Consider the following 20,142-nt stretch of genomic DNA (forward strand, 5'->3'; position numbering starts at 1 on the left):
TATTACACTTGTATTGTTACTGATTGTTTGTCCATTTTATTGTGCAGATTGATTTTTATAAGTGCTTGGTGAAATGTTTTTACGTGTGGGTTGTAAAGATAAGATACACATCATGAAACACACTTCCACTTTGCTTGTTCAATATAACAGTAAAATAGCTTAATACTTATTTAGTAAAACATAGAAGGTATGTAAAAATGTACCCTACCCCCACCCGTGTAGGAAAGAGCACTTTCTAGAGAGAAACTTTGCAGCTCTCTAGTTTTACAATACGTGCTGGGATAAGTATGGACGTACACTGTATATGCCTTGTCATTGCATATGTACAATAATACCTCCGTCTCAAATGACTTAAACAGTCTGTCACGGTATTGGAAAATCTTATGTAATATGTCATAGAACAAAAAGGCAAAACATTCACATAACTTACAAAATATGTTGCTTTTTCTCAATAGTTTATGTTATACTCTTATGGCAATGCAGTCGTACAGGGGTAGGCAACCCTGTTTCTGATGGAACTGAAGGATTTTGTTCCAACTAGGCACCATACCTGATCAACTGAGGTAATTGATCAGTTTAGTGATATATTCAACCCGCCTGGTCTTCCGGGTTGGTTAAATCAAAAACATGAGGTGCCTGTGGCCCTCCAGACCCAGGGGCGATACTAAAACATTGAGAGTTTATGGAGTTGGTTACTTTTGTAATTGTCATGTACTTGACTATTGCTTTGGAAGTCTCAGGTGGTCTAGCAAATCTACAATTTTGATTGTATCATGAAGATATGCTCTGTGAGCAAAAAAAATAGAATTTCCAAAAGTCAGATTTGATCTAGCACTGGGATTCAATGCACTGTGCTGAATGCGTGCTGTGTTAAGAAGCAGTGCGGCTTGATTGGGTTGCATGACTTTCAACCTTCGTCTCTCCCGAGCCCGTACGGGAGTTGTAGCGATGAGACAAGATAGTAGCTACTACAACAATTACCACGAAATTGGGGAGAAAAAGGGGTCAAAAAAAAAACCAAAAAAACATTAGGAAGAAATTGAGTTGCTTTTGCCTCATATTTCAAGTTTTGCAAGGATGCTGTCCCATGTTGACTTTAATGCTTCCCACAGTTGTGTCAAGTTGGATTGGGTGGTGGACCATTCTTGATACACAGGGGAAACTGTTGAGCATGGAAAAACCCAGCATTGTTGCAGTTCCTGACACAATCAAGCTGGTGCGTGCGCCTGGCACCTACCATAACCACTTAAATATTTTCTTTTGTCCCTTCACCCACTGAATAGCACACATACACAATCCATGTCTCAAGGCTTAAAAATCCTTCTTTAACCTGTCTCCTCCCCTTCATCTACACTGATTGAAGTGGATCAATAAGGGATCATAGCTTTCACATTGTAAGTCTGTCATGGAAAGAGCAGGTGTTCCTAATGTTTTGTACATTCAGTATATCAGAGCTCGTCCTTGGAAGTTCTGCTTTGCATGTGAGTAGTCATTTTCTCACTTTTGAGCGAATTTATCAACAACCGTTAAGAACATGACACAACTAGTTAGGAAACGGTTGGGTTATTAACGCTCATTTGCCTAATACTGATGACAGAGTCAAATATACTTTGTGGATCATGTTGTATTTCATCTGCCAGAATGATGACTTATACAAATTAACCCTGGTAAGTATTGCTATGGGACATTCCTTTGTCCAACACCATGTTAGCATTGCTCACAAGAAAGCAGCAGGCTTTGAAGTAACTAAGTAGCTTTGTTCAACGATGTCTAACCATTTTTTTTTAAAATCAGATCAGAGTATGTACAGCAGGTACAACAGGTCTGTTGAACACCAACAGTTCTTAAGAGTTGGGGCTCTCAGTAGCCACCAGGTTTCCTATCCAGAGGAGGCATGTAGTAGGTCTTGAAAGCAGAGCAGTGGGATTCATCCCTTGGCTGTTGGGTAAAGAGAAAAAAATGGGGTTAAAAGAAATACAGTGCCTTGCGAAAGTATTCGGCCCCCTTGAACTTTGCAACCTTTTGCCACATTTCAGGCTTCAAACATAAAGATATAAAACTGTATTTTTTTGTGAAGAATCAACAACAAGTGGGACACAATCATGAAGTGGAATGACATTTATTGGATATTTCAAACTTTTTTAACAAATCAAAAACTGAAAAATTGGGCGTGCAAAATTATTCAGCCCCTTTACTTTCAGTGCAGCAAACTCTCTCCAGAAGTTCAGTGAGGATCTCTGAATGATCCAATGTTGACCTAAATGACTAATGATGATAAATACAATCCACCTGTGTGTAATCAAGTCTCCGTATAAATGCACCTGCACTGTGATAGTCTCAGAGGTCCGTTAAAAGCGCAGAGAGCATCATGAAGAACAAGGAACACACCAGGCAGGTCCGAGATACTGTTGTGAAGAAGTTTAAAGCCGGATTTGGATACAAAAAGATTTCCCAAGCTTTAAACATCCCAAGGAGCACTGTGCAAGCGATAATATTGAAATGGAAGGAGTATCAGACCACTGCAAATCTACCAAGACCTGGCCGTCCCTCTAAACTTTCAGCTCATACAAGGAGAAGACTGATCAGAGATGCAGCCAAGAGGCCCATGATCACTCTGGATGAACTGCAGAGATCTACAGCTGAGGTGGGAGACTCTGTCCATAGGACAACAATCAGTCGTATATTGCACAAATCTGTCCTTTATGGAAGAGTGGCAAGAAGAAAGCCATTTCTTAAAGATATCCATAAAGTATTGTTTAAAATTTGCCACAAGCCACCTGGGAGACACACCAAACATGTGGAAGCAGGTACTCTGGTCAGATGAAACCAAAATTGAACTTTTTGGCAACAATGCAAAACGTTATGTTTGGCGTAAAAGCAACACAGCTGAACACACCATCCCCACTGTCAAACATGGTGGTGGCAGCATCATGGTTTGGGCCTGCTTTTCTTCAGCAGGGACAGGGAAGATGGTTAAAATTGATGGGAATATGGATGGAGCCAAATACAGGACCATTCTGGAAGAAAACCTGATGGAGTCTGCAAAAGACCTGAGACTGGGACGGAGATTTGTCTTCCAACAAGACAATGATCCAAAACATAAAGCAAAATCTACAATGGAATGGTTCAAAAATAAACATATCCAGGTGTTATAATGGCCAAGTCAAAGTCCAGACCTGAATCCAATCGAGAATCTGTGGAAAGAACTGAAAACTGCTGTTCACAAATGCTCTCCATCCAACCTCACTGAGCTCGAGCTGTTTTGCAAGGAGGAATGGGAAAAAATTTCAGTCTCTCGATGTGCAAAACTTATAGACATACCCCAAGCGACTTACAACTGTAATCGCAGCAAAAGGTGGCGCTACAAAGTATTAACTTAAGGAGGCTGAATCATTTTGCACGCCCAATTCTTCAGTTTTTGATTTGTTAAAAAAGTTTGAAATATCCAATAAATGTCATTCCACTTCATGATTGTGTCCCACTTGTTGTTGATTCTTCACAAAAAAATACAGTTTTATATCTTTATGTTTGAAGCCTGAAATGTGGCAAAAGGTTGCAAAGTTCAAGGGGGCCGAATACTTTCGCAAGGCACTGGCTAGACAATCTGGACCCTTTCTTTCTAAAATTATCTGCCGAAATTGTTGCCACCCCTATTACTAGCCTGTTCAACCTCTCTTTCGTGTCGTCTGAGATTCCCAAAGATTGGAAAGCAGCTGCGGTCATCCCCCTCTTCAAAGGGGGTGACACTCTTGACCCAAACTGATACAGACCTATATCTATCCTACCATGCCTTTCTAAGGTCTTCGAAAGCCAAGTCAACAAACAGATTACCGACCATTTCGAATCTCACCATACCTTCTCTGCTATGCAATCTGGTTTCAGAGCTGGTCATGGGTGCACCTCAGCCACGCTCAAGGTCCTAAATGATATCTTAACCGCCATCGATAAGAAACATTACTGTGCAGCCGTATTCATTGATCTGGCCAAGGCTTTCGACTCTGTCAATCACCACATCCTCATCGGCAGACTCGACAGCCTTGGTTTCTCAAATGATTGCCTCGCCTGGTTCACCAACTACTTCTCTGATAGAGTTCAGTGTGTCAAATCGGAGGGTCTGCTGTCCGGACCTCTGGCAGTCTATGGGGGTGCCACAGGGTTAAATTCTTGGACCGACTCTCTTCTCTGTATACATCAATGAGGTCGCTCTTGCTGCTGGTGAGTCTCTGATCCACCTCGACGCAGACGACACCATTCTGTATACTTCTGGCCCTTCTTTGGACACTGTGTTGACAACCCTCCAGGCAAGCTTCAATGCCATACAACTCTCCTTCCGTGGCCTCCAATTGCTCTTAAATACAAGTAAAACTAAATGCATGCTCTTCAACCGATCGCTACCTGTACCTACCCGCCTGTCCAACATTACTACTCTGGACGGCTCTGACTTAGAATACGTGGACAACTACAAATACTTAGGTGTCTGGTTAGACTGTAAACTCTCCTTCCAGACCCATATCAAACATCTCCAATCCAAAGTTAAATCTAGAATTGGCTTCCTATTTCGCAACAAAGCATCCTTCACTCATGCTGCCAAACATACCCTTGTAAAACTGACCATCCTACCAATCCTCGACTTTGGCGATGTCATTTACAAAATAGCCTCCAATACCCTACTCAACAAATTGGATGCAGTCTATCACAGTGCAATCCGTTTTGTCACCAAAGCCCCATATACTACCCACCATTGCGACCTGTACGCTCTCGTTGGCTGGCCCTCGCTTCATACTCGTCGCCAAACCCACTGGCTCCATGTCATCTACAAGACCCTGCTAGGTAAAGTCCCCCCTTATCTCAGCTCGCTGGTCACCATTGCATCTCCCACCTGTAGCACACGCTCCAGCAGGTATATCTCTCTAGTCACCCCCAAAACCAATTCCTTCGTTGGCCGCCTCTCTTTCCAGTTCTCTGCTGCCAATGACTGGAACGAACTACAAACATCTCTGAAACTGGAAACACTTATCTCCCTCACTAGCTTTAAGCACCAACTGTCAGAGCAGCTCACAGATTACTGCACCTGTACATAGCCCACCTATAATTTAGCCCAAACAACTACCTCTTTCCCTACTGTATTTAATTGATTTATTTAGCTCCTTTGCACCCCATTATTTTAATTTCTACTTTGCACATTCTCCCATTGCAAATCTACCATTCCAGTGTTTTACTTGCTATATTGTATTTACTTTGCCACCATGGCCTTTTTTGCCTTTACCTCCCTTATCTCACCTCATTTGCTCACATCGTATATAGACTTGTTTATACTGTATTATTGACTGTATGTTTGTTTTACTCCATGTGTAACTCTGTCGTTTTATGTGTCGAACTGCTTTGCTTTATCTTGGCCAGGTCGCAATTGTAAATGATAACTTGTTCTCAACTTGCCTACCTGATTAAATAAAGGTGAAATAAATAAATAAAAATATGAACAACACGCTATTCTATTGAGTCCTGAGGCTGTAAATCAAGGGTCTCAGAGTAGGAATGCTGATCTAGGATGTGTGTAGCTTTTTAGATCATAATGAATAAGATTACATGGACGGATGGGGTCTGATCCTAGACCAGCACTCCTACTCTGAGATTCTTGACACATACAGCCTCAGATGTTATTTAAGATGGGCAATAAAGTCATGTCTGTACAGGACATTTTGTCGAAGGGAGTAGACATACTAGTGATTAGAGCGTTGGGGCCAGTAACCGAAAGGTTGCTGGATCGAATCCCCGAGCTGACAAGGTAACACATTTTTATTTTAAATCGGTCGTTCTGCCCTTGAGCAAGACAGTTAACCCACTGTTCCCCGGGCGCCGAAGACGTGGATGTCGATTAAGGCAGCCCCCCGCATCTCTCTGATTCAGAGGAGTTGGGTTAAATGCAAAAGACACATTTCAGTTGTACAACTGACTACGTATCCCCCTTTCCCATAGGGATGTCCTAAAATGTACACCATAATACAGTGTGTTTACCTTAGCCAACCGGGAGTGGCACTTTTTTGATGTGATGGCTGGGAGGGACCCACGGTGAGTGATGGTGAGAACTGGCACTGTGCTAACAGGGTAGGTAATCTGGGGTGCAGGCACTACCACATTGAGCTTTGGTAATTCCACATGTGGGGCTTTGCGTCTGATCAGAGGCTCGGCAACGTGCTTTATGTTGTGCTGCAAAACAGAATAATATTATTCCATCATAAGGGACCTACCATCATAGTAGGGCAAAGTACATCCATATTATGGAATGTTTTGTCATTTTCCCAGTATGTAGCATATAAAGACATTTTATCCTACCTTTTGTAATGTGGTTGATTACTCATAAAATGTGATGTAGGGTCAACCATTTTAGGAGATGTGTCTGTCTCTTACCTGCCTCCTGCCCTGTCTGGCCATGCGCCGCAGGTGATCGACAGAGTTGGGGGTCCCACTGCTCTCTCCTCCCTCTACAGTCACAATGGCCCTGCGCAGACTATCAGCTCTCCTCTCCGCCAGCCTGAGACAAGGACAGGAGGAGGGAAGATAGCATTTACCATATGAATTAAATTAAATACTTTCTCTCACACTACACATACTACAATTATAAAGCACAGTATGTCTATGTGTCTTTATACAGTACAGTTTGTGTGCTTACCGTAGCTCTCTAAAAAAGATGTGCTGTAGCGCCGCTCTTGCGCCAATGCGCTCCTCTGGGTCGTAGGTCAGCATCTGGTAGAGCAACGACAGACTGGGTGCCGAACAGTTTGGGATGAGCTGAGATATTCCACTGCCTTTCCGCAGAGGGAAGTCAAAACGCATCGCCCTAGACCTGTCAAAAAATGTATGTACAACACTGTCACTGAGGACAATAGTTTCCACTGAACATACTGTAAGTCATTGGTCTTCATTACATGATAAGCGTATCTAACAAACATACTGAGGGAATTTTTGAAGGAGACTGTTGTCAGGTGTACCCAAAACATCATGGATCTTGGTCACCTGATCCAACTCGTTGCTTCCCGGAAACAGAGGGCTGAGACTGAAATACACAAACATGATCGTCTGTGATGTCATCAAGGCTATTTACGCGACAGCAGCTGTTCACGAATGTCTGTGGCGTCGACCGTAGAGGGCCACAACCAAAGTCTCCTACTAGAATGAACATAAGCAGTTCTGTGTCCGATTTGATGATAAATGAAAGGTACCTGATGATCTCGTAGAAAACACATCCTACACTCCACATGTCCATCTTGTGTGAGTAATAGCCGTCTGTGAGGAGGCACTCTGGGGCTCTGTACCAACGGGTGGAGATGTACTCTGTGTGGGGAGGTTTGGAGTGCAAACTCCTGCACGAGCCAAAGTCTCCAAGTTTGAGCACGTCGTGCTATGGAAGCAACCAACCAAGTCATGGACAACATATGGTAAACAATGTTACAGTAACACTTCTGACTTACCAAATCAGCAGGCAAGGTTTTTAGCATCATAATTTTAAAAAATTCAAAATAAAAATGTTTACTTACTTTGATTAGAATGTTCTCTGGCTTAACGTCCCGGTGAAAGATCCCGTTGCTGTACCAAGATAACAACACAGTACAACTGTTCAGTTTTAGGGGAAGCAACAACAACAAAAAACAGACCCTTAAAACCCCCTCTGTGCCAGTGAAAAGGTCTGTAGGAAATGTATTTATACACGGACAAGATCCCGTCTCCATATTTTCATTCTTACCTATGCATATGATCGAGTGACTTGCAAAGTTGGTACATGTAGTGTCTTATTTTACTTTCTGGCAAAGGTTGCTGCCTCCCTGCAAGTGAGACAAGTTAGGAATGCACAAGATAACTGAATGGGGAATAGAATTTGATGTGCTGTAGTTACAGTTGTGGTAGACGTTTTATGTCATTCACAGTAGCAGTTTCACTGTGGGTCTGACCTCGTATGAACTCATAGATGTTCATCTCCATCAGCTCACATATCAAGGACAGAGTCCCTGACTCTTTGTCACTGTAACACATTGAATGAATCAGACAAAAATGATCATGTTATTGTTCAGTTGAGGCTTCGCACAAACAATTAAAAAGACAGGGACAAACATTGTACTCACAATATCAATTCATGCAGCTGAATGATGTTTGGGTGAGGGTTCAGTCTTTTCATGGCCTGGACTTCTCGCAGGTTGTTGGCCTGTTCCAGGCTGAGCAACAAACAATAAAACCATGTAGCGAAACCTGTTATTAACTCTGTAACTGACTGATAACCACCAACACGTGTTATATTGTAGAGAACATGTATCATCGTGTCATGACTTATTTTCAAAGACGATTCACAAAATTGAGAGTTAAGAGTAGTTATCTATACAGGTTAATAAACGTTAATGTACAGGCTTAGAAAAATCTGTTCTAAAAAGCAACATTGTCCCTAGCCGAACTCAACCTCGCAAGGTCACAGTCAGGGTATGTTGACAGTGACCTCCAGTTGGATAGGCAGGGTTAGGCAGGCTAGCTCAAGTTTCAAGGCAAGGGTCCATACACACAGAGGACGTAGAGCAGCTCAAGGCAAACAGCAGGCAGAACAATTATAAGGCAGCACACCTGATAGTTAGTTACCTGCTGAGTGACTGCTTCATCGTTTTACACGCATAATATTTCCCATCTTTCAGGCTTTGAGCCTTCACCACTTCTGAAAATGTCCCTTCTCCAATTTTGTTGATTATCTTGTAATCTGCATAACAAAACAGAGTTTAGACATGTAGCTAACGTGACTCTTGTAATAATTATTTTTTTAAAAATGCAGCTCTAGCTAGCAGCTATCTAACGTTAGCTGTATAAATATGAGAATATGAAAAGTTGCCTGGAACAGAATTTAACATGCCACGATATTTCCTAGCCAATGTAAGGTTAGCTAACGATAGCTAGTAACGTACTATCCATTCTTCAAAGTGTTCACTGCACAGAAGTAGATTATCCATACTAGTCCTATATTTAAATAAAACATTGCGATAATTTCATGGAACAGCCGTGTTGTGGAAAGATTGCTAGTTGGCTGATCGAGATAGCTCCCCCGAGATTGAAAGGCTGGAGAGAGAGAAGAAAAAAACCGCCTCGCTGCTCTAGGTAGCCATGTTAGCTGGTAACCAGGCACACCGCACCCTCAACTCTCTGACCTAAAAGGTGGATGATTGAAAACAATACATTTGTCTGGTTACAATGGTTACGCCTCGATCACACTGACATTGCAGGGTGAATTTAAAAAATGGTACGCGGCACAATTTGGATATGTGTGCAACATTAATAACATTCTGCTACCATCTTTGTCAAACCGTCTACGCATATGTTAGATAAATCCAACGTACACAGAACGTACAGATTCGTCCTCTGTAACGCAATAGTGCAAGGCACACGCAGCGTTCCATTGGAAATTAATGTACTTCTGGTGTCCCAAATTGCAATGACACACTCGATGTGATTGAGGCGTTACAGTGGCTGGCTATCTATGCAGAACAAAAATATAAACGCAATTTGCAACAGTTGGGAGCTAGGCCCGAACAACGGGAGAGTCAGGCCCAGCCAATCAGAAAACGTTTTTCCCCACATAAGGGCTTTATTACAGACATAAATACTCATAGGTTTCAACAGCTGTCTGCGTGGCTGGTCTCACATGATCCCGCAGGTGAAGAAGCCGGATGTGGATCCTGGGCTGGCATGGTCTGTGGTTGTTAGGCCGGTTGGAAATACTGCCAAATTCTCTAAAACAATGTTAGAGGTGGCTCACGGTATAAAAATAAAGATTAAATTCTCCGGCAACAGCTCTGATGGACCTTGCTGCAGTCAGCATGACAATTGCACACACCCTCAAAACTAAAGACATCTGTGGCATTGTGTGACAAAACTGACCATTTTAGTGGCCTTTTGTCGCCAGCACAAGGTGCACCTGTGTAATGATCATGCTGTTTAATCAGTTTTTGGGCTAATTCTGGGCTATTTTATTTCAGCTTATGAAACATGGGACCAACACGTTACATGTTGTGTTTATATTCATATTTTATATTTTTGTTTAGTATATATATATATATATACACAGTTGAAGTCGGAAGTTTACATATACTTAGGTTGGAGTCATTAAAACTCGTTTTTCAACCACTCCACACATTTCTTGTTAACAAACTATAGTTTTGGCAAGTCGGTTAGGACATCTACTGTGTGCATGACACAAGTGATCTTTCCAACAATAGGTTGCAGGCAGATTATTTCACTTATAATTCACTGTATTACAATTCCAGTGGGTCAGAAGTTTACATACACTAAGTTGACTGTGCCTTTAAACAGCTTGGAAAATTCCAGAAAATGATGTCATGGCTCTAGAAGCTTCTGATAGGCTAATTGATATAATTTGAGTCAATTGGAGGTATTGTGGATGTGGATGTATTTCAAGGTCTACCTTCAAACTCAGTACCTCTTTGCTTGACATCTTGGGAAAATCAAAAGAAATCAGCCAAGACCTCAGAAAAGAATGTGTAGACTTCCACAAATCTGGTTCATCATTGGGAGCAATTTCCAAATGCCTGAAGGTATCACGTTCATCTGTACAAACAATAGTACGCAAGTATAAACACCATGGGACCAGGCAGTCGTCATTCCGCTCAGAATGGAGACACATTCTGTCTCCTAGAGATGAACGTACTTTGGTGCGAAAAGTGCAGAACAACAGCAAAGGACTTTGTGAAGATGCTGGAGGAAACGGGTACAAAAGTATCTTTATCCACAGTAAAACGAGTCCTATATCGACATCACTGAAAGGCCACTCGGCAAGGAAGAAGCCACTGCTCCAAAACCGCCATTAAAAAGCCAGACTACGGTTTGCAACTGCACATGGGGACAAAGATTGTACTTTTTGGAGAAATGTCCTCTGGTCTGATGAAAATGGGGGGATGGGGGGGGGCTTGCAAGCCAAAGAACACCATCCCAACCGTGAAGCACGGGGTGGTAGCATCATGTTGTGGGGTGCTTTACTGTAGAGGGGACTGGTGCACTTCACAAAATGGATGCCATCATGAGGAAGAGAAATTATGTGGATATGATTATCATACCTTTATTTCAACAAGGAACACAGACTGAGACCAAGGTCTCTTTTACAGCTGGGCCCTGCGTATACATGTTTACACATACAGTTCAGGTACAATGATTAAGAAACTACACAAGACAAAACCATCACAGATAACACAAACAATACAGCAGCAGATTGTTACATTTACACACAGGTTATTCCCCTAACAGGTTATTCCCCTAACAGGTTATTCCCCTAACAGGTTATTCCTCTAACAGGTTATTCCCCTAACAGGTTATTCCCCTAACAGGTTATTCCCCTAACAGGTTATTCCTCTAACAGGTTATTCCCCTAACAGGTTATTCCCCTAACAGGTTATTCCCCTAACAGGTTATTCCCCTAACAGGTTATTCCCCTAACAGGTTATTCCTCTAACAGGTTATTCCCCTAACAGGTTATTCCCCTAACAGGTTATTCCCCTAACAGGTTATTCCTCTAACAGGTTATTCCCCTAACAGGTTATTCCCCTAACAGGTTATTCTCCTAACAGGTTATTCCTCTAACAGGTTATTCCCCTAACAGGTTATTCCCCTAACAGGTTATCCCTCTAACAGGTTATTTCCCTAACAGGTTATTCCCCTAACAGGTTATTCCCCTAACAGGTTATTCCCCTAACAGCACAAGAACTTGCATTACCCGAAACAGTTACAAGCAATAGAAAAATACAAATCCTCCAATAAATGTTTAAAATGGGCAACAGGGGGACAAGAGTCTCAAATTTAAGTTTAGTCTGCAGGCTATTCCATAGGCAAGGAGCATAACAGGAAAAGACAGCCATACCCAACTCTGTGGAAATCGCATGGGCCTCAAGTGTAATCCATGTTTGAGACCTGTTTTCATGAATTATAATTATAATGTTGAGAAGTGATGATAAATCAGAAGGTAGTTTATTCAGAAGTGCTTTATAGACAAACACGAGGGCATGTTGCTCTCGTCTCATGGACAGCGAAGTCCAACCCACATTTTGATATAAAACACAGTGGTGAGTTCTGTAGCTAACACCCGTAATAAATCTGAGTGCGCAATGATAAGTAGCATCCAGCGGTTTAAGTGTTGATGCCGTAGCATGCATGTAGATAATATCCCCATAATCTATAACAGACATAAAAGTAGCTTGCACAATTTGTCGTCTATGTGTAGAGGACAAACATGTCCTGTTTCTATATATTGAAGCAACATCTCAAGACATCAGTTAAAGCTTGGTCACAAATGGGTCTTCCAAATGAACAATGACCCCAATCATACTTCCAAAGTTGTGGCAAAATGGCTTAAGGACAACAAAGTCAAGGTATTGGAATGGCCATCACAAAGCCCTGAGCTCAATCCTATATACAATTTGTGGGCAGAACTGAAAAAGCGTGTGTGAGCAAGGAGGCCTACAAACCTGACTCAGTTACACCAGCTGTCAGGAGGAATGGGCCAAAATTCACCCAATTTATTGTGGTAAGCCTGTGGAAGGCTATCCGAAACGTTTGACCCAAGTTAAACCATTTTAAGGGCAATACTACCAAATACTAATTGAGTGTATGTAAACTTCTGACCCACTGGGAATGTGATGAAAGAAATAAAAGTTAAAATAAATCAGTCAACTCTTATTCTGACATTGACATTAAAATAAAGTGGTGATCCTAACTGTCCTATAACAGGGAATTTTACTAGGATTAAATGTCAGGAATTGTGAAAAACTGATTTAAATGTATTTGGCTAAATTGCATGTAAACTTCCGACTTCAACTGTATATATATATATATATATATATATATATATATATATATATAGTAAATCACACATTTGCCTCGGTCTTATTCTGGCAGTCTGGAATATTTAAGCAAGCACCTTGGCCATGTGAATGACTGCTTAGTCACTTATCACTAACCATCCATGAGTGTGAAAAGCGAGCTCTGGTTTTCACATCCTTTTATCGCTCGTTTCAGGATATGGATTTATCTAGAAACATCCACGGCAATGTTAAAGTATCAGCACCTAATCTGCTGGCAGCCAAATAATAAATGGCTCTATAGAATGAATTGGTCATGGGATTTCTTCCCATCTGGACAGTAATCATGACGCAAAGGAAAACCAGACACAATGAGTCAACCCATCCCTTAATAAGACGATGCTGACTTAATTGATACCTTCAATTGACCGATAATATGCAAATGAATATATGGATGACAGGAAAAGCCTACATTTCCCTCAGTTGTTTCACAGATTTTTACATTTATCATTCAAGATAATGTGTGAGTATGTAAAAGATCAGAATCGGATCTGGCATATTTGTCTGGTTTATTTTCTTAATTCAAAATTAAACATTTTAAATGTTTGTTTTTTTACAATATATTTTATAATAAAAATGTCAAGGGAAAGCTGTGCAGATCAGACAAGAAAAATACCAAACAAGTAACTTCTTGATAATGAAATTCAGTGCAATGTGGCTCCAATGTAACTGGTATTACCTGATTAAAACAAACAAAATGCTACACGAGCCTCTTCTGACTAACATGGTCTACGGTATGCCACCTCTCCAGCAGGATTGAATACATGATACTTTTACTTAAAAAAATATACATTTTTTTTTTTTTTTTAAACACAGGCACACCAAATCCACACATATATATGCAATACAATACAATATATACATCATAAAAGTAAGCACTCAGAATTAGGATAAATAACGTTGCCATGTTTGCTGATTGACTGGCCTAAGGGATTTGCCAACACTAGTCCCTACAAAAGCCTCCATTTCTCTAAATGATTTACACTAATTTACTTTTGTTTTTCTCGACCCACTCCTCATGACACTTGGTGACAAGATCAGGTGAGCTGTCCTCTTCGTTCAGCTAGCAGCACGGCCGTGGCAGTCAACCATCTCATACACACTCAACCCTACCACCCCAAAGAACGTGGTGGTATATGGCTCTTATGAGCCCAGGGCGTTGATGCCTCCCATCCTCTGTCTGAGAGTGTGCAGCAGATGTTTAGGCAGGCAGTCCCAGGACCCAGATAGCAACTCTCTGTGCTGCAGCGCTGCTTCCATACAGAACCTAAAACAAAATCAGGCAATATTTAACTTCCCAGTTCGCATGGGAAGGTAAGTTTTAGGTTGACCACAAGATGTATTGTATCAAGAGTTGACGTGTTCATTAGGCAGGAGGAAACTGACTGAAACAGGGACCTGGACTTTGGGTTGTTTTCATTAATGCATGCAGTGAAAAACAGTATTTCGGTGTATGGGCCATATTGTCTGGGTTCTGTTTCTACTCACCGAACAAGTGACTTGGGTTGAACTGTGAAAACCAGCAACTCTTTGCTGTGAGCCTGTTGAAAAGGAAATGGAAGAACATATTCAGACTATTCTTGGTAGTAAAACTGGTTATCAATCTTTTTTGTTGTTCTAATTTCAAGTGACACCAAGAAAGGTCTAGTAGTTTATGACGGAGTGTTGTTCGAACCGTCCTCACCGCTCGCTGATGGGACAGCAGGTTGTTGGCACAGCCACCGAACACAAACACCTCCCCGCCAGGACCGGAACAGGCCGTGTGCCAGAGCCTGACACACACACACACACAAAATCAACGTAAAATCACCACTGACTCATAACACAAACAATGTACACAGTGAGACAAGCAGCTTCTTTTCCTAACCACTTATTTGGTGATATTGTCATGAAGATAGTTTTTAATAGACTCGTTGATCTCTATGGAGATATTACCTGGGGCTCTCTGTGTGATTGTGCTTGAACTGCTGCCACTCGTTCTTGCTGACACAGTACAGCCAAGCATCACCTGTATACATGACAAATAGATAGAGGAATTCATTGTGGTCGAGCCATGGACTCCTAAGGAAAATAAAATATTCTTCACTCACTGAGCGTCTCTCGGGAAGTTGTGAAGCCTCCGAACAGGAATATGTGGTCAGGTGACACAGGAGTTAAGGAGTGCCATGAGCGTCCCACAGGACCCTGCTGAGGAACACTCCTGCAGAAGGCCAAGGAGAGGTGGAGATGGGACCGGGAGAGGTGGAGGTGGAGATGGGACCGGGAGAGGTAGAGGTGGAGATGGGACCGGGAGAGGTGGAGGTGGAGATGGGACCGGGAGAGGTGGAGATGGGACCGGGAGAGGTGGAGGTGGAGATGGGACCGGGAGAGGTGGAGATGGGACCGGGAGAGGTGGAGATGGGACCGGGAGAGGTGGAGATGGGACCGGGAGAGGTGGAGATGGGACCGGGAGAGGTGGAGATGGGACCGGGAGAGGTGGAGATGGGACCGGGAGAGGTGGAGATGGGACCGGGAGAGGTGGAGATGGGACCGGGAGAGGTGGAGATGGGACCGGGAGAGGTGGAGATGGGACCGGGAGAGGTGGAGATGGGACCGGGAGAGGTGGAGATGGGACCGGGAGAGGTGGAGATGGGACCGGGAGAGGTGGAGATGGGACCGGGAGAGGTGGAGGTGGAGATGGGACCGGGAGAGGTGGAGATGGGACCGGGAGAGGTGGAGGTGGAGATGGGACCGGGAGAGGTGGAGATGGGACCGGGGGAGGTGGAGGGGAGCATGGGGAGGGGGAGGGGAGCATGGGGAGGGGGAGAGGGTTGAGAGTTGTTAGTACCATCATGGTGAACACACAGGGACATCCATGGGTAAGAACACAACATCCTCCCATAAAAAAATGGATGCGTATAACGCTATAACATGCATGAAGACATTTTGGATAAGTTGCCATAGCGTACATTTCATGCCACTCCCAGGAGTCCATGTCGATGTAGTACATGTCGTTCAGGCGGTAATCCTGTTGCGAAAGAGTCAAGCCTTACTCATATGGAGGAAGAGCATCAAACATTTAGAACACAATATCCTTTATAATCTATGATGTAACAAGGCATAACAATATGTAAATCATATAAATTAACATCGTGAAGACCTAAATCTCTGTCTACAGGCCAGTGATATTGTTTTACATTAGACAGCATGATCATAAACTCAGCAGGAACTTGAGTAAACTCTATTTTCAAAGAACATTCCTACTTACCCTGTAACGCCCCCCAAACACGTAGCCTCGGTTGCCCACCTTGGCACAGGCATGCGCTGCCCGGGGAGAGGGGGCGTTGCCCTTTCGGCAGGAGAGAGGGAGGGAAAGGAGAGGTTAAAATGGGGCTCCCACTGAGACAGCTGTACAAAATGGCTTCCAACACAAAGTCGTAACGTGACCAGATTTATGGGAACGGCGTTACCTTGGTGACTGGCTGGCTCCAAGTGGACTTCTCCAAGTCTAAGATGTGAATGTGGTTGTTCCAGCCCCGCCCCGGATTATCTCCCTGTTACAACACACAGTGAAGGGGTTGTGTTCATTAGGCCATGCAACAGAAAACATTTTTCTACAAAACACTAAAATTGGCAACTCTTTTTTGGACAAGTCCAGGTTGTCCCTCCCCGTTTCAGTCCATTTTCTTCCGTTGGGTGCCTAATGAACACGACCAAGGATTTACCCTTACTGACGAGTCCCTTTGCTGCAGACTAATAGACTAAACAGACCATTGTTTTCATACTGCCATTAAAAAGCAGCTGCAGAGTTGTAGAATGAATTGACCATACCATGAATGAAGTTTCATCATATTCAAATGTCCCTCGGTGAGCTCCTTGTGCCATATAGCCGTAGCCCCCGAAGAATACTAGCCTGTCGACACACAGAGCAGTTCATTGAGAAACATTAATCAAAATAAACATCTCTTTCTTTAGAGGCAATATGTAATGGCGCAACAACAATATGTAATGGCGCAATGAGTTAGACCTATAATCTAACTCACTGCCTGCCAATGGGCCACCTCACCGGTTCTATAATCTAACTCACTGCCTGCCAATGGGCCACCTCACCTGTTCTATAATCTAACTCACTGCCTGCCAATGGGCCACCTCACCGGTTCTATAATCTAACTCACTGCCTGCCAATGGGCCACCTCACCGGTTCTATAATCTAACTCACTGCCTGCCAATGGGCCACCTCACCGGTTCTATAATCTAACTCACTGCCTGCCAATGGGCCACCTCACCTGTTCTATAATCTAACTCACTGCCTGCCAATGGGCCACCTCACCGGTTCTATAATCTAACTCACTGCCTGCCAATGGGCCACCTCACCTGTTCTATAATCTAACTCACTGCCTGCCAATGGGCCACCTCACCTGTTCTATAATCTAACTCACTGCCTGCCAATGGGCCACCTCACCTGTTCTATAATCTAACTCACTGCCTGCCAATGGGCCACCTCACCGGTTCTATAATCTAACTCACTGCCTGCCAATGGGCCACCTCACCTGTTCTATAATCTAACTCACTGCCTGCCAATGGGCCACCTCACCTGTTCTATAATCTAACTCACTGCCTGCCAATGGGCCACCTCACCGGTTCTATAATCTAACTCACTGCCTGCCAATGGGCCACCTCACCGGTTCTATAATCTAACTCACTGCCTGCCAATGGGCCACCTCACCGGTTCTATAATCTAACTCACTGCCTGCCAATGGGCCACCTCACCTGTTCTATAATCTAACTCACTGCCTGCCAATGGGCCACCTCACCGGTTCTATAATCTAACTCACTGCCTGCCAATGGGCCACCTCACCGGTTCTATAATCTAACTCACTGCCTGCCAATGGGCCACCTCACCTGTTCTTGTGGACCCAGCAGCCTAGTTTGTCCTTGCAGGACGGGGCCAGGCCCTTGAGATCCTTCATCTCCTCCCAGCAGAGGGCCGGTGTTCGGAGGGGGAGCCGGAAGACCTGAAGGCCACGGAGCAGAACAGGGACAGGGATGGTATGAAATCAAAAAAAGATACATCATCATAAGTTTCGTAACGGACATTAACATTTAAATGGTTTGTTGGAAAACAGGCTTCTGAGGTGAGATGTAGATAAATAAATAAATCCTGCCGTGGTGAAGTAACATCCGATGCTGAAAGTGGGAACTTTAACCAAAAAATTATCGAAAACATAGTTCTTAGCATGCAGCACCTAAAATATTTTTGTAAACAGTTTCTGGAAAGGGAGGGACTGGACACAACCTTAGTAGGTGCCAAGATTCTACAAGACATAACAGTTTCTGGAAAGGGAGGGACTGGACACAACCTTAGTAGGTGCCAAGATTCTACAAGACATAACAGTTTCTGGAAAGGGAGGGACTGGACACAACCTTAGTAGGTGCCAAGATTCTACAAGACATAACAGAGTCCACATACATGCACACATGGTATATTCTCACCCGGTCAGTGTTTCCCCTGGCATGGTGGCCTCCAAACAGATAGAGGACGCCATCCACACACACTCCACAGCTGCCAGACATGGAGGTATGCAGGTTACCCGCAGTCATCTGCTTCTTCCTGCAAATACAGACAGTAGATATAAGGGCTCTGGTCAAAAGTAGGGCACTATATAGGGAGCCATATAATTTGAGACACGCTAGACACTAACAAAAGTATATTTAAAAATCATTATTACCATCGTTCTGTCTCCATGTTGTAGATCCAGATTTCATTCCTTGGCAAGTATAAGTCAAAGAAGCCAGTGGTCTGGGAATTCTAATGACAAGACAAACGAGGGAAGTCAATGGAATTACATAATCTGTAAACATGTTGGCTGGGAGTTCGGCTGTGTTATATCTGGCAAAGTGGACTGTGGCAAATGGTATTCATAGGTCAAAGTTGACAGCAAATCTTCCAATAAAAACTATAATTGATTGAAGACTCATTGATCATTGTTTCAATCATTGATTAAAATGGTATAGTTCCAAATTAAATTTAGATACACTATCATATAAACAAAAGTCTATTCAGAATACCTGTCATACTTGCTTACCTTATATCCTCCCCAAACGTACATGTAGTGTCCATCCACTGCTGCTATGTGGCCACTCCGCTCAGCTGGCTGCTCCAACTCAAAGGACTCTGCTTCTGTGTCCAGAACAACTACATCCTCATCATCGAGTTCATCAGCCTCATCCACCACCCAGTCAAATTCTCCCTCCTCTTCATCCCTCTCCAACTCCTCATCTTCCTCAACAGGCAAGGGGTCAGGAATGTCCTCCTCCATTTCTGCCATGATCACCTGGATGGGAGAAGAGAGCTACATAGTTTTGCATACACAGGGATTCAGAGTAGAGGAGTATGAGGGGTATTGGAACAATACAGACATTCACGTCAAGTCTCATCCCAACATGCAGCTATAGGATATAGCTAAGCAGGTAGCTCAGCCAACAATGGGCTGTTATGAACAGGGTTAGTATGACTAAAAAGAGAATACGTTTTACAGTATGAATTCTAAGAGGTTTATAAGTAATTCAGATTGTAAAATGTCTTCTCTTTTTAGTCAAATATATAGCGTTAGCTGTTACAGGGTAGGACTAGAATTGTTGTTGCCGGCTAAGTAAGTTAATATCAACAGCTGGCAACTGTTTCCGTACCACCATGGCTGATGGTTGGCGCCCTGACTGTTGGTTTACATGGAAACACAAGTCATGATGTTGGCTTGCTTGCCATCATGAAGACAATATAAATGCGTAGCTTGTGCAAAAATACTTGTTTGCAGTAAGCATATTTTTTTTGCCTACACCGACTCAACGTGACACCAAAAGCTACCTAGCCAACGTTAGCAAACTTAGCTGTCTGCAAGCTAGCTAACGTACTACAGTTCGCCCTATCAACCAATTTAACTGCGTTGTAACGCCACCTAAACTTTGAAAAAGGGAACTATGCAACCTTGCAGCAACAACAACAAAAAATCCACTTACGTAGTCTGCTTTAAATGGTCCACGGCTGCTTTGGCCTTCAGTGAGAAACGTTATGTTTTTGTTTAGTGATTATTATGCGACATCTGGTTGAAGTCGTCAATTACAAGATGCCTGACCGGAATTAACCAATAACTTCTTATTTCCGCCATCTTTGTGAGGTCAAATATAATCATTTGATTTATGCAAGTACAGAATAGTAACACAATTCCTATTTGCTTTATTATCCAACATTAACCAGTCAAGTAAAAAAGCA

At 43.1% G+C, this 20,142-nt stretch overlaps 2 protein-coding genes across 9 annotated transcripts; both read right to left on the bottom strand.

Moving 5' to 3' along the window:
- Positions 1-1,609: 1,609 nt before the first annotated feature.
- Positions 1,610-9,866, bottom strand: mok (MOK protein kinase). 3 transcript variants are annotated; one of them, XM_036955177.2, is made up of 12 exons: positions 9,671-9,866; positions 8,620-8,734; positions 8,118-8,207; positions 7,947-8,017; positions 7,742-7,820; positions 7,536-7,584; positions 7,221-7,399; positions 6,953-7,054; positions 6,671-6,844; positions 6,409-6,532; positions 6,016-6,207; positions 1,610-1,938 (listed from the first exon to the last, which is right to left on the bottom strand). In XM_036955177.2, exons 1-12 carry the CDS (start codon positions 9,714-9,716, stop codon positions 1,861-1,863), a joined length of 1,299 nt encoding a protein of 432 aa, XP_036811072.1. In that variant the 5' UTR covers positions 9,717-9,866; the 3' UTR covers positions 1,610-1,860. The 3 variants fall into 3 exon arrangements, with proteins under 3 accessions (XP_036811072.1, XP_036811073.1, XP_036811074.1); XM_036955178.2 differs by having other exon boundaries at positions 8,937-9,699; XM_036955179.2 differs by having other exon boundaries at positions 9,366-9,688.
- A 3,523-nt stretch (positions 9,867-13,389) lies between these two features.
- Positions 13,390-20,047, bottom strand: klhdc2 (kelch domain containing 2). 6 transcript variants are annotated; one of them, XR_016489061.1, is made up of 14 exons: positions 19,890-20,025; positions 18,959-19,207; positions 18,602-18,681; positions 18,366-18,483; positions 17,775-17,887; positions 16,704-16,785; positions 16,343-16,426; positions 16,141-16,221; positions 15,842-15,920; positions 14,984-15,093; positions 14,829-14,901; positions 14,578-14,665; positions 14,382-14,434; positions 13,390-14,160 (listed from the first exon to the last, which is right to left on the bottom strand). XR_016489061.1 is itself a non-coding variant. In XM_090211556.1 (14 exons), exons 2-14 carry the CDS (start codon positions 19,199-19,201, stop codon positions 14,037-14,039), a joined length of 1,308 nt encoding a protein of 435 aa, XP_090067682.1. In that variant the 5' UTR covers positions 19,202-19,207; positions 19,890-20,047; the 3' UTR covers positions 13,390-14,036. The 6 variants fall into 6 exon arrangements, 4 of the variants coding, with proteins under 4 accessions (XP_090067682.1, XP_090067680.1, XP_090067683.1 ...); XR_016489062.1 differs by having other exon boundaries at positions 14,569-14,665; XM_090211556.1 differs by having other exon boundaries at positions 15,842-15,900; positions 19,890-20,047.
- Positions 20,048-20,142: the final 95 nt, after the last annotated feature.

Source organism: Oncorhynchus mykiss, chromosome 19 (assembly GCF_057628025.1).
Source record: "Oncorhynchus mykiss isolate SJ-2025 chromosome 19, ASM5762802v1, whole genome shotgun sequence".
NCBI lineage: Eukaryota > Metazoa > Chordata > Actinopteri > Salmoniformes > Salmonidae > Oncorhynchus > Oncorhynchus mykiss.